The sequence below is a fragment of the Tenrec ecaudatus genome, chromosome 14 (genome assembly GCF_050624435.1).
Source record: "Tenrec ecaudatus isolate mTenEca1 chromosome 14, mTenEca1.hap1, whole genome shotgun sequence".
Classification (NCBI taxonomy): domain Eukaryota; kingdom Metazoa; phylum Chordata; class Mammalia; order Afrosoricida; family Tenrecidae; genus Tenrec; species Tenrec ecaudatus.
Window position 1 is genome coordinate 105,154,401 of NC_134543.1, and position 14,380 is coordinate 105,168,780.

Here is a 14,380-nt window from a genome sequence, read left to right on the forward strand (position 1 = left end):
GAAACGACGGACACCGAAGCCACATTCGTGGTGGGTGCCCTCAGGAAACAAGAGAACGGCCAGGCAGGCACTTCCAGTAGACTCCCTGACAGTTACAATTAGGCAGTGCACGTCAATCTCCCTGCCACAGAAGTTAGTCCGGCGCTGCTTAGAGCCTGACAAGCAGCATCCTCTTCACTCTGGTGGAAGCCACCACCCGCCCTGTCCTGTCCTCACCCCCTCCCTTCCTGTTAGGACATTTACCTTTGGAAGGTTCCCGCTGGCTCCCTGGCCCAGAGGTGGCTCCCGGAGGGTTGAGGGGCACAGCGGCCAGGACCCGACCCCGGAGCCGGGGCCCCATCCTCAGGATGCGCACACTCAGGGGCCGAGCGCAGTGATTAGTCACCCGCAGTTGAACGTGGACTCTGGTGTGAATCTGAATTAGACTCTTTCCCATCGGGGCCCCCCCGGGAGGCAGACGCTTCTTCACGTAAGCAGTTCTCTTCGTGAAAGCCGGCCAGGTAGGGGCGGTGTGCAGAGAGGGTAGGGACAGAAAGCCAGCTAGGGACACAGGGTGTCAGCTGATCTCGGGGTACCGGATCCCCATGACAGTGTCTCTGTGCTGGAGAGAGGAGGCAGCTGGCTCCCGGGCCTCGGAGCTGCAGGGAAGGAGCAGCTCTGGGAGGCCGCCTTATCAGGGGACCGGACTCCGTCAGAGGCACACAGAGCCATAAAAAGGAACACGCGCCCAGCCTGTAGCTCTATCCCCGAGACTCGTGTAAGGGAGCATGAGACCCAGCACAGGGAACAGCCCCAAGGTCGTTGGAATCTGGTATGTCCCAGAAAGTCCCCAAGACACGGGACTCTATCGCGGCCGTGTATGGTAGAGGTCAGGCCATGGTGTCGGTGAAGTCCCACTGTCACCACTAGGCTTGGGCTGAGTGGCTCTACGTTGTGAGGAGTGTCAATGAGTTGAGGAGGCTCTGGCATGGGAAATGGGCGGTGACCAGCGCCCACTGGACTCTACACGATTGGCTCCCTGCTACTGGGTGGAACAGGGCGCAGTGGGTGGAAGTCACGGACACACCCCAGGGTCCTTTCTGGGTCAGCCCTCCTGCTAAGAATAGGGCCAGCCCAAAGCAGAGTCCTTCTCTGAAGGGTCCCGGTTTATGGAGGCGACAGTGTTTTGTTCAAACTAACCTGGTGTTTTTATGCACCTCCCCAACCATGTGCAGTCCCAGAGACTGTAAATAAGGCCGTCCCCTGGAACCTGATAGTCCTGTGCCGTACTCAGGGGACGTGGAGTCTTGCACTGGGAAGGTAACACACCAGGCAGTCCTCAATGCACACCCCGATGTCATCCCAGGAGAATAACCGAGATGTTGCCTTCTTAACCCACAAATTCATTTTCACTAGCAAGCAGCGCTCTGATGGAAAGGGCAGAGGGCGCTCTCTCCCGCAGCCTCAGACCTGCAGTCCCCATCCCGGCCCGCGTGATACTCCCCAGTGCCTGAGAGATCATTTGCAACCCCTGGTGGAGCAGCGTGTTAAGCACCGGGCCTCGACCCACAACGTCGATGGTTCAAATCCACCAGCCAGCACTTTGTGGGAGAGCGGCGAGGCCATCTGCCTCTGCGAAGATGTTGGGAACCCGAGGGAGCCCTGTGCTGTGTCACAGGGTGGCTCTGAGCTGGATCGGGATGACCGGCAGTGGGGTTGGTTTGGTGTCGCTCCGGGGAGGAGCCCTGAAGGCATGTCCAGGAAGTCACGCTCACCTTCCATGATGGAGATGTGCACAGCTCTCCGGCGGGTCCTGGGGACGCTGCTCAGCCTGGGGCCATGGGTGATGGAGGGGCAGCTCTGACTGGGGACCATCCCCGCCCTGAGTTACAGGATAAAGAGAACCCCGTTAGTGCCATGCATGTCTGAGATGCTCGGGACTCGGATTCCAACCCCAGCCGCGAGCGCCATGGCATTGAGTTTGGTGTTGGCCTGGGGGTGCCGTGGGTGACACACTGGTCTGCTACGCGGGGGCAGCGGTTTGAAACTACCAGCCGGATCTGTGGGTCAAGGAGGGCACTTTCCACTCCCGTAAAGAGTTCACGGTCTTGGAAGCCTGCGGGGAGGAGATTGACTCTGGAACTATCTGATGGCAGTGACTTTGGTCTTCCGATTTGGTTTAAAAACTTTTCATCCCATGTCTTTGCCTCTGTCTTCAGTTCTCCGTCAGCAACACTGGCTCAAACTTCTGAACCTCCTTCTATCCCAGGCCCACCTGAACATGTCTTGCATCCCACTGGTCTCCGGGAGGAGAGGCCCTGGATGAGCAGGGATCCAATACCGGCAGCCTCCCTTGACTGCCGCCAGAGCTGCTGGAGGCAGGGGATGAAGCTCCCGTTCTCAGTGGTGAGGGCCGGTGGGGGACTCTGAGTCCTGGCCAGTTATGTTCTAACTGAAATTTGCCAGGCCAAGAACACAGTGGCTGCTGGATCTGTAAGTAGCTCTCCCTCCCTCCCTCCCTCCCTCCCTCATTCTCCCTCAAGGCCTGGGGAACACCAAGGTGAGAGACTTACACCCCCACTTTCCTGCCCTGTCCACCTGCCCTTCCTGGTCACTGCCATGGTCAGGAGCTCTGCAATAGTCATGCTCTTGAGAGTCTGAGATCTGGGCTGGAACTGGTTTACATGGGGGTGGAGGTGGGGGAGCCCCCGGCAGCCTACCTGTGGATCTCCGGTGGCTCCCGCTTAATCTTGGCACTAGACTCCATTACCTCCTTCGCGACTCGGCCACTGTAAGTGGTAGAATAAAGTCCAGCATCAAGGAAGGACTCAGAGTTCCTCAGGGCTCCTCTCCAGGGTCTCAGAGGCTTGGGGTGAAGCAGGAGGTGTGGGCCCTTGGGCCTTGTGGTTCCTGAGAGAGGCTTGTTTGTTGGGGCAAAGAGTCCTACAAGATCCTGGAAGCCTGGCTTAAGAGGGTCTAGCTCTGGCATCTTTGGGCCCCTCCATTCCCATTTGGGAATGATTGTCCAGGACAGCATCGCCCAGATAAAGAGAACTAGAATCTGACAGTGAGTCAAAAATAGACTCCCCGGGCCCGCTCGTATTTGTGGCTGTGAGGAGAGAAGGGAAAAGGTAGAAAAGCGTCAACCCCACAGGGAAAGGAGGGAAAAGCAAAGGGGCGAGGAGACAGGAGTGTTGCCTAGCAACCCGAGGCTTTTCTGGGGGTCCCCCAGTTTCTTTGTTCTCGAGGGCAAGGGCCACTGAGCACCTGTACCCCAGAGAGGGGTCTGAAAGTAGATGCACAACGTCTACTTACTGTCACTATTTACCTGTATCGGAACCGGCTCCCTTTGAAGAACAAGTTGCTGCTGGACACGGTGCGGACCTGGCTTGACTTCTCCAGCCTGCAGCAAAAGGCAAAGTGCACGGTGATGGGTGGCCAGGTGCTTCCCCGGCCTTGGCTAAGGCCCTGTGTCCCCCGCTCCGTCCAAAGGCTCCTTCTAGGGAACTCGACTGAGGAAAAGCCTTCCAGAGCCCACACACATCTCTGCCCTTCCTTTAGCGTCCACACACTGGGCTCTTGCCCAGTGGGCCTCCTGCCTCAGGGTCAGGGGTCAGCCTGATCAAAACACATTTTAAGGTCAGGAGAGGGGAGGTACCCCCAGAACACTTCATGGGGCCATCACGGAACTGAGTGAATTCACATTGGGGATGATGGTCTGGGGGCAATAACAGAATGACACGTTATCTAAGCCCAGGCAGGCCACTTACGTGCAGTGTGGCCTTGGGCAAACCTCTTAGCCTCCGTCTTCTGATCTAGAAAGTGATGGAGCTGGAGCTACTGGACCTCGTGGTCCCCTCCAGTCCTAGCCTCTGGCAGCTTGTGTCAGCCCATGCCTGGGTAGGGAAGAAGCTGTCCTTTCTACCCCGTCTCCCGCTTGGAGAATCTCAAAGGGTTAAATTTCAAGAACGTACATTTAAGCTCTTCAATGAAGAAACTAGCTTAAGGTTTTCACAGAAGCTCCCTTGATTTCAGGATTTTAAGTTGGCACCATCCCTCTTGAGATGCCTGTGGTGGTTGTATTGGGCTTTGGGTGAGAGTTGACACGGCAAGGTCGCTCGCCATCCGATGACTCTGGCACACAGCCCTCCACGCCCTTAGCTGCGGCCTTCAAGGTCTACGGGTGCGCTCCTCATTTCCACCCTGGGGCCCCCCTTGCCATCTGTCTGGGTCCCTGCCACTCCCTCCCGGCCTCCTCGGCTTTGTTCTGGGCAAATGGTGCCCATCAGGTCTGTTAGCTGGCTGTGGGGCGCGCATTCCAGATGGGCATTGTTCCTTATTGTACAGCCAGCCTGCTCTGTGGCACAGAGGCTGCCTCTGGGAGAGGCTTGAGTGCCACATTAAAGGGGTCACAGAGGGCGGAATCTGGGGAGTCTTCCAGTCTCTCTCAGACCAGTGAGTCTTATTTCCCCCCTGAATTTGGATTTTGTTCTACATTTTTCCCTCCCATACTAACCAGTACTTTCTTTCGTGTCTCTGGCCAGAGTGGTCATTGGTGGTTGCCGGGCCTCACCTGGGTCTCTGGTCTCCGGCTACCGAAGGTTGTGGCTCATGTGGGTCGTTAGTAATGGCTGTACCAGGCTAAGCATTGGGCTAACTGAACAGTTGGCGGTTCGAACCCACCAGCTACAGCTTTGGCTAATTACTTCCTTGAATCTTTGTTTGTATATATATCTTTTCCCCTTTCACTCTCCTTGGCTCTGGGAAGGAAAAGACCAATAGTTCGTTCCTAGATGGCCACTTGTAAGTTTTGAGAAGACACAGTAACATCACTTTCGGGCTCCGCGGCTCCGAGGGAGCCTCTGTGAGCTTTCCACAACATGGTCTCGGATGACTCCTCTATCCTCTCTCTCACACTTTGGAAAGAAAGTTTGGTCAGAGCTGCCTGGAACTTGTCTCCCAAGATCGGACAGACCTTGTAACATCCTATTACTAATCCAGCCAGGAGTCAGACCTTTGCCAGGCGTGGGCAGCATTTCGGAAGCTGACCACGTCATTCATGAACGCGGTTCCCTGGAGATAACATCTCAACCCATCTTTGGGCTCCAAGAAGTTCTGAGCCACTGGTCTTCCTGCCAGAGTCTGTTCTCCAAGTCCAACCCAGGTCCCTTCAAGGCACTAGGCCGGGGGCGGGGAGCATCAGCCCTCCGACTCTGCGGCCTGGGAAATGTCAACACCAGCTAACATCACACGCCTCCCTAAAGAGAAGCAGTCTCAGGGATCACATTATGGTCAGTTATTTCAGTGCTTGACCAGGATGGCCTGAAAATGAGGTTATAAACACGTAAATGGCCCTTCTCAGCAATAGGACTCCCCACCCATGCATACAGCGAGGCAGGAGAAACTGCTGCCAGAGACTTGGCGTAAACCGAGGACCTGGCCCAGCAGAGATTTGAACACTCAGGTAGAATATGGAGGAGTTAAGGGAAGATAGTGAAAAACGTGCTCTGTTTTGGTGGGGGTTCTGGCAAGACTGGCTAGGTTTGGGGATCTGTTCGTGGAAGAACTCAGAAATTGAGTGTGTGGTTGCAGCTTCAGAAACATAACTGCTTCCGTGATATAAACAGAGAAACACAGCAGCCTTCAGAAACGGTGCTGGAGGCAATGCAAATACAGGGAGGCTGCTGTCATTTCTATTAGATCTTTGCCCCGAGCAGGGGAGGCTGGGAGTAATCAGGGCACTGTCCGCTAACACCTTCTTCCCTGCTGGGAAGACCCAGGGGACTCGGTCCTTCCTGCTACTCTCTGGTCCTACAGGCAAGAGAGTTTCCATCTCAAGAGTCTCTCTCCGGGTTCTTCTCACTAGCCAACCCTGGGCTGTGCCCACAGGGGAAGGGAAGGTGCTGACTGTAGGAAAATAAATGTTTTCTTGGCCTTGCCTGGATAGGAAGTATTGACCAGGCAAGAAATGTGACCAAATCTAAGGCCCTCCTGTTTCTTCTCCCTTAGGAGACAAGAGAAGATGCTGAGGCTGGTAGTTTGGCGGTCCATTCAATTCATCCTTGATTGTAGTGTCAATTACATAATGACTCTTAAGTAGTTCAGCGAGTCTCCCTCCAAGACCACGTGTGGAGTGGAGGCCTAGGTCAGTAGGAGATCTGTTCTGCTGGCCAGCGCCCCCTTGCGGGCAGCAGGCAGTGGGGTGTCTGTGCACTGGAAAGGGGGTTGGTGCCCACATAGGTCAGAATAATTCTGCTTTCTCTAGGACACGCTGGAGGGGAAGCTGGTGACAATCTGGGGACCACAGGGATCACGGTAGACACTATGGGACATACTTTGTCTTGTTTCCTGTTTAAAAGACAGCTTGGTGAAGTATAAATCAGGACGTTCTATTTTAGAGACGCCCAAGAGGTCTAGTGGGACAAACTTTGTGTAGCAAAATCCCAGTTTTCCCAAGGGGCCATTTCTTCGCCTCCTAATGTTTTTATCGCCATGTTCTTAATAAAAAATTGAACGCACAAAATCCCCCAACCGAACCAACACAGTGGAAGACTCAGATGCTTGACAACATCTTTTAGTAAGTGAAGTTCTTGCCTTTAGCCCAAATCTGCCTTCCCCTTACCAGGCTAGCTCTCACCCCACCCCCCACCCCCCCACCCCCACCCCGGGTTCCCGGGCTCCTAGGTTCCTGGCCTGTCACCATGATCCCATTGGCAGCGATGCATCTGGAGGCGCAGCATCAACCTCAGTTTAGCAGCAGACCACTCCTTGGAAAGCTGGGAAGCGGATTCTAGTGTCTCCCAGCCTCTCCAGGGCTGGGGCCTGGTGCTAAGGAGTCTATTTTGATTGTAGTGAGACCTCTATGAAGCTAGGTATTCCAGGACTTCCCAGGACTCGAGGGGACTTTGTAAGGGTGGTTGGGGTATGTGAGGTACCCATGGGTTTCTTCTGACTGGAGATTGCCCAAGTACATCCCGAGACAGGCTCCTTGAAACACACCCCCAGAGCTTGTCTGTACCTCCAGAGAGGCAGATGCTCAGGGAGGGCCCTGAGGTTTACAAAGAAGCCAAGCCTTGCCATCTCTTATCTCCTTTCTCAGGGCATCCGTGTGCCGGCTCCCCGTTCCTCCGAAAGTCGTCTCAGTGACTTGGGGTCTGATAAAGACACTCCCCGTGGCCCGAGTCCACTTACTTGTAGAAGGCTTGGTTCTCAATCCCACATTTCCACAGATGCTTGCAGGCTTCTGGAGTTGGAGCAAAATATGTGAGAATAATTTTCTTTTCCTACAAGAGATTTCACATAGGAACCGTTGAGTGTGGACAGAGAAACGACGGGTGAAGCAGATCAGGATGCTGACGCCTGAACTGTGGAGGGTTCCCCAACATATGGGGCAGGGGCTGCCCAGTTAGAAGAGAAAGTCTGCTAGGCCCACTGGGCAGAGCTTAGCTCAGTAGTAATTCCCGCCTTCAAAGTCCAACCAGAGTCACTCTGAGTGGGAACAGACTGAACCAAGAGCCCTAGGTACTCCCACTTGGGGGTTCACATGGAGTCAAAGATTCTTACTTTGATTCCAATTCCTGGAGGCAGCGTTCTCTCAAATGGAAGCTTTGGCTGTCACCAGCACCACAGAGGTAGCCAGTCTGCTGTTCCAGGGCCCCGCCACCCCTCCACACCTCACCTCCAAGTCTTGATTTTGGTCGGGATGTAGCATGCAGAGCTGAGCTGCACCTAAGCCGCCCAGGCTCAGCCCCGGCCCTCCAGAAGCATCCCAGTGCCCCCGCTCTCCCTGAAGAGAAAGAAGCCGTTACTCACCTCTTTCTGACTTACGTGTAAATAGAAAGTCTTGCCTTCGAATTTCAGCTTGGTCACCTCGTTCCTAGAAGCACAAAGAGCGTGCCTGTCAGCTTGTGGTGGGTTGCCTGTCCACAGCTCAGTCCTGTAGATGGACAGCCCACCCAGACTGGAGGGGGCTCCAGGCACAGACACAATTTTAGCCAAAGTCAGAACTGAAACAAGACAGCAACGCCGGGGCCTTGGAGAGCAGTTGCTGGGGAAGTTCAAGTCCCCAATGTCCTCCTCCACCGCAGTATAATAATGGGGGGGGCAGGAGGATGGGGAGGTGGGGGCCCATTGACAGTGGCTGCCAAAGGGACACCCTGCATGGGAAGTGAGTCTAGGTAGAGTGTCCACGGTCATTTCAGGGTTCATGACACAGGCGCATTGTCTGGATGGGACTGGCAAACGGAAAATGCCACAGGTAGCTAATGAGGCCAGAGTTCAAGGTACAGCAAATAATGGAAAACAACGCGACCAGGTTCTGAGGGGGCTGCCTTTCAGGTGACGGTGCCACTGGATGGAGAATGCAACTGAATGCAGACAAATGTCACAGTCTCGGGGAGGGGGCGGGGTAACAGACCAAGAGAGAGAACAGATTACATGGAAGAGTCATGCAGCGTACTGACCAGGAAAGGGGCTTAGGGGGTTTTGTAGAAAAATCCTTGAAGCCACCAGCCCAGTGAATGGCTGCAGTAAAAGAGGCAAACAGGAGACTGGGGTGCGTCACCCGTGGGACAGACACAAATCAGAAGAAGTCACATGGTTACTGGACACGGCCCGGCTTAGACCTCACCTGCACCTACTGCTCGTGGCCTTGGTTACATTTGCAAAGTGGAAACATTACCAGGGTCTCAGGCGGATCTCCCTGAGAGCCAGAAATCTAGGCCTCAGCACCGGCCATGCCTCACTCTCCCCCACCCCCCTCTGCCCAACACAGCTGCCCTCTGGAGCCCCAAGGCCCTCTCCACCTCACTGAGAAGGGAGTCCTTGTTTTTCTACCCAACGGGGACCCCGGCCTGGCCCAGGGCATCTGATCATGCATGTCTGCCTCTGTTTGGCTTCTTCCTCTTGGTAGTCTAGGGAGATTTACTAGGAAGTAGCAGAAAGACAGTGAGAACCACGTGCCCAATTTACCAATGGACAAAACTCAGGGGCGAGCAGGACCTCGCTTGCTTTCTGTGGTCCTGATGATCACACTGGGTCAGGAGGAGAGTTAACAATGTCTGACAACCAGTCTGAGTTAATATGCATCTCCTGGTATTCCCTGCCCTGCCCTATTCCCTCTCAAGTAATCACACACACACACACACACACACACTCACACACACACACACAATACAAATAAACATCAATTGATTAATAGACAAGCACAGGTCATCTAGGCTCCAACAAGCAAGAAAGAAAAATAAGGGGGTTTGGGTTGTCTTGAGAGCAAGGTTAGGTCCACCTCCATGATTAAATGCGGAGACACGGGGACAAAGGGACTTCCCAGCAGAGTAGTACTTGAAGGGAAGCCATAGGAGGAGCAGGGTCTGGGAAGACCTGGTGCAAATCATAACTTAACAGGTGTGCTAACAGGTGTGTTCTGCCTGTCTGCTGCTGAACATACCCCTTCCAGGGGCCTTTAAGAATGTGGTCCCGGATTTGGCCCCTCTATGCTGCGTCAAGGGCTCTGCATGTGGCCAGGCTGCAAGCATCCCTCACCAGGACAATGAGCCCGACCCCACGCATGAGCTTTTCGTGGAAAGGATTTTGTTGGGCAGGAAACCCAATCCCCCACCATCTTTCTTCCGGGAGATCCAGGAAGTGGGCCAACTTCAGAAAGCTTGGGAAATGGGGGTGTTGGGTATACACTGGTAACTCCAGTGCACCAGCTTGCTTGCTTGGGACCTGGTCCTGCCGGGTCCGAAGAGCCACTTCCCTAGCGCTTTGGTCGTTCGTCATAATGCTGTTCTTCCCAAGAGCAGTACGGGGTGGGAAGTGCTGTCTATCCACAGCCTCAGTAGAGGAGGAAGAGAGCCTGCAGCACTATGAGCAGGAACTCCCCAAGAGGTGAGGCTGTGCTCAGGTACCCCGGTTCCCAATCAGAGCAGGCAAAGGAACCAAAACATGGAGCAGGGCTTGCAAGCAAGGCTTTCTTGGGCCCAGAGCAGTCACGGGAGCTGCTGGACAGCATGGACTGCGCAGCCCAAGGCCCAAGAAGGTACAGAAGTCACTGGACCTTGGGAGAATTTGCCAAATTCGAGGATGAAGATGAAGGATGTGTGTGAGGACCAGCAAAAGTCTCTAAGATAGCCCAGCATCCATCAGCAGATGAGAGTCTTTGCTACCTCCTAGCTCTCAGGAGCCAGGCAGCAGGACAGCCCCTCACAAGACAAAGGCCAAATAGGGGAAGGGTAGCTGCAGCCAGTGATTCTTGACTGACAGAAGTAAGGGGGCAGGGCGTCTGATTCCTAGAGCCTGCAGCACTTAATCCCTACGGAAGGATCAAGGAGGGAGACGAGACGGCAGCATGTCAGTTCTTGCAGAGAGAATGTTTGCAGTGGGGGACTTGGATCTATGCCAAGGGTCCTTGTATGTGTTGAGCCCGTTCCTGGTTAGGAGCACAGAGATGCCCCAGAACAGCCAACTCAATAGGGCTGACTATGCCCTCAGGGGTGATGGTCCTCGAGACTCAGTTATTAGGGGGGGCTTGGCTTTCCTGGCATTGGACCCAGCCTTAGATCTCTCAGCTTCTGCAATCAAGCCTCCATCAATCCTTCTGATCTCTCAGGAACAGCCCTGGGCAAGAATGAGGGCCATCACCCAGGGAAAGGACTGCCGTCCATGGTCACTATGCTCGCTGGTCACTATGCTCGGTGCAGGGCTTTAGCGAGGCTTCAGAACCCTAACTGCCCGATCATACACAAAGGTCATGGGGACTGTGGCCCCTTCCCAGGGGGTAAGGCCTAACGAGCCGAGTTTGGAAATGAAGATACTCACCACTTAATGAAGTGGACTCTCTTATTTCCTTGTAGAACAACAAACCCGGAAGGAGTGAAGGCCAGGAAGGCGGCATTCCCTGACACGTCCTGCAACACAGAGAGACTGCTCCTCAGGGTGATGCGGGCGCCCAGGGCAGAGGACGGGAAGTCTAGGGTCGGTACTTGACGGTAGGTCACTGAGTGCAGGGTGGGGTGTCGGGACTGGGGAGTGACTGCCACATGCAGGTCTCTTTTTGGGGTATTGAAGATGTTCTAAAATTAGTCAAGGATGGTCGCTACCCAATGCACCAATATCCCTGAGCTCTGTGAATGGGTGTGGTCGTGTCATAATCTATCAACTTGCGAAGGGGTGGAGTCTAGCTTGTCAATCAGGTCATAGCCAATGAGGCCTCTGTGTGGGCGAGGCCTTCTCCTGAGGAGTCTGGGAATCCTATATTCCTCCCTGGAGGTGGGACACACACTCTCCCTGTGAGACATTCCTGCTGACAAAGCCGCATGGAGCTACACTGATGGGGCCAGAGCCCTGGAGCTGAAGGAGTCACGTGGAGACCCACACCAGTGCAGAGATGCTTCCACTGCCACTGGATCCACAAGACTTTCCATCCACTGGCTTGTGATCTTCCTGCACTCAGTGTGATTGTATGTATTGCATGAGTCTGAAGAGGAATTTAGATTGGTACCAGACATATATCGTACTTATGGACCTGATCTGGGCTGGGATGTTTTCTTAATATCCAATTACTCTTTGATAAAAAGTTCTCTATTACACATATATGAGTGTCTGTGAGTTTGTTTCTCTTGTCAACTCGGACTAACACAGTGGCTGGCCTTATGGTATGTGAGTTGTGTCTGAGTAAGAGGTTATCTAACAAGAAAGAGAGAGAGAAAAGATGATATTTATTATTGCCTGGAACGTCATAGACCTCTAGTCTCCCTTAGGCACGTTCAGCTGAAGAAACAGTCAGAAGCAACTGGTCCAGTGAACAGTGGTCACCAGCCCCGCAGTGCCCAAGAAGACCTCCTGGTCACCTGTCATGATTAGCTTCTAAGCAATAGGCTAAGCAAAGTGGGGGAAGAGGCGGAGGTCACTCTTCCCTCATAGGGAAACCAGCTCCCTGAGGACCCGGCCTGCGCTGGGACAGAGAAGCTGGGTGGAAGGGTTAGGCTCCCTGTGGTGGGCTCCCTTAGTGGCCTCTGCCAGGCCCCACGGAAGATGACTGAGTCAGAGTGGGTTAAGGTGGCCAGAAAATGATGCCAGGCTACTGGTCAAATGTCCTCCCAGGATAGTTGTCTGGGCCACCCCCCACCTGGCTGGAGGCCTATAAGGGGTCCCCTGGCTGTGGGCCAGGCCAGCCTGGGTTTAGCTCTCCTGTCCTCAGAGCTTGCCTCCCATACCAATATTTAGCTTGACCAGGCCCAGGCGGAGCAGGGCCTCCTAAGCCTTGCCTGGAGGAAAGAGGCAGTTTCGCCTTGAGGCTGTCTCTCAGCGTCAGGGCTCCCACCGTGAGTGTCTGGGCCCAAGGAAAAGACTAAGCATACGTCTTGCAACGTCTCGATGAATATGTTTTCCTTATTGTTCTTTTCTTTGGGTCTGTCAGGACCCAGCCACTTGGCTGGAAGCCAATGCCATTCAACCCACAGGCATGGGACAAAGCTGTTTAAAAATAACCTGGATGGAGATACTGCCAAGCCAGAGGGCTGGATTTCCTCTCGCCTGTCATCAGTGCTTAGCAGTGGTTATTAATATCTGAGCACCAGGCACTGAACACAAATACTGTTCCTGCCAGGAAGCACAGGGCTGAGCTGGCAGACTTGGCTGAGTCGGGGGGAGGGCAGGGTGGTCTCGTGGGGGGACAGTGGTGAGGGAGGGCCCTGCTCTCCCTTAGATGCGGGGTAGGGGGGGACATCTTGAGGCCTCTTGCTCCCTGTGCAGACAGTGAGCTCCAAGGAGGTGCGGAGCCTAGGCTTCCAAAACCGAGCCTCGAAGGTAGAGGCCTTATCTCGAAGGTCTGGGACAGAGCGGCCAGCGGGGACCGTTTATCAGATGAATGCTTGAAACAGGGAGGTGGGTCCTGGGGACCAGTTTGTCAGCAGTGTAGGCAGAATACATATGAGCAAGAAGGAGGGGAGAAGACCCAGGCGGGTGGGGGTGGCCACTGTGAGAGTGAGGGAAGGAAGGACAGCCATGGAGGGTCAGGTCTGCAGGAGGACTGTGGACCTGAGGGAACGGGGAGAGAAGTGGCCAGGGGAAGCAGAGGGCAGGCCCGGAAGGGCGGACTCAGAAACAAAGTGGACGGAGCAGCACGGCGCCTGCGCGATCGTCACAGTGGGACGGGCTCTGGGCTCAGACCACTCAGGTCTAGGGCTGGCTCTGACTTTTTTGCGTGCGCCGCCTTGGCTGAGTCCCTTAATCCCTCTGCCCTACAGACTGAGTCCTCATGGTGAAATTCACGTGGAAAGAGCTTCTCTCGCACAGGTCGCTGTGCCGACACACGAGTGTACACGTACTCAAAACCTACGAGCCATAGATGTTCTAGCACGTTGTCACCTGACTTCAAGTCAGTCCCAACTCAGAGCAACCTGTCCAACCGAGGAGATCGCCCCGCTCGGGCCTCCGGGCTGGCACCTGCATGGGGGTAGGATGCTCCGCGTTTGCTCCCCTGCAGAGCTGCTACTAACGCAGCAGAGTCTGTTGAGCTTAATACCACAAAACCCTGTAAAAACAAAACCAAAGAAACATAAAAACCCTGCCACTTGGCTGCTGTTTTTTTCTGCTGTTGGTTTACATTTTGCCAGTTAGGAAATGCAGGCCTGGCAAGCGGGGGCAGGAGAGGGGAAGGCACTCACAGCCGTGGGAAGGGGGGTTTGGGAGTCACATGAAACGGAGTGAGCAGAAGGGGAGGGGTCAGAGGCGGCAGGGATGCAGTTAGGAACCTTCCAGAAGAACCCATCCCAGTGACAGGCCTTCCTCCTGCTGGCGCACAGGGACACAGCTGGCCCTGGGGGGCCCTGGTGTGCAGACCCTCCAGGATTGGCCTCAGGGTGGATGCCGCTGTTAGAGGGGCCACAGCGCCCCCTGACCAGGATGGCTGGTTTGGAAGTGGGTGCAAACTGGGAGCCCTGGCCATGTAGTGGTTATGGCTGGGCTGGGATCCACATGGTCCAAAGTTTGAAACCTGCAGCAGATCCTTGGGAGGAAACTGGGCTTTCTGCTCCTGTCAACAGCTACGATGCCGGTAGCTCGCTATGAGTTAGCATTGACTCGATGGCAGGCAGAGCGAGCAAGGACCCACATCAGAAACATCGCGATTTCGTGGTTCCGTGCCTGGCTGCCAACGGAGAGGTTAGCAGTTCAGACCCACCGAGCTCTCTGTAGCCGAGAAACCCACGGGACCAGATCTCCTTTGTCATATGGAGTCACTTTGAGTCAGAATGGATTTGAGGACACCTACAAACCACCACGAAGGACCCCCCATCCTCCCACTACGTGCTCAGAGGGCCTGGAACAACCTCAGTCCCAGCTCTCGCAGGAAGTAAGCAGCTCTCTAATCTTCCTGCTTAATATGCAACAGGCACGGATG

The 14,380-nt window shown here is 54.7% G+C and overlaps 1 protein-coding gene across 4 annotated transcripts in view; it reads right to left on the reverse strand.

Annotated features, from left to right (window-relative positions):
* The window catches only part of FRMD5 (FERM domain containing 5), a 323,765-nt gene that overhangs the window by 3,252 nt on the left and 306,133 nt on the right, over positions 1-14,380 (reverse strand). For 3 of the 4 annotated variants that reach the window (XM_075531363.1, XM_075531362.1, XM_075531364.1), the window contains exons 8-13: positions 10,798-10,886; positions 7,792-7,855; positions 7,171-7,262; positions 3,308-3,382; positions 2,700-2,768; positions 1,755-1,861 (exon numbers count right to left, since the gene is read on the reverse strand). In XM_075531363.1, the coding sequence (XP_075387478.1) occupies positions 1,755-1,861; positions 2,700-2,768; positions 3,308-3,382; positions 7,171-7,262; positions 7,792-7,855; positions 10,798-10,886 (496 nt within the window). The remainder of the gene's footprint in view (positions 1-1,754; positions 1,862-2,699; positions 2,769-3,307; positions 3,383-7,170; positions 7,263-7,791; positions 7,856-10,797; positions 10,887-14,380) is intronic. The other variant, XM_075531365.1, reaches the window with a different exon arrangement.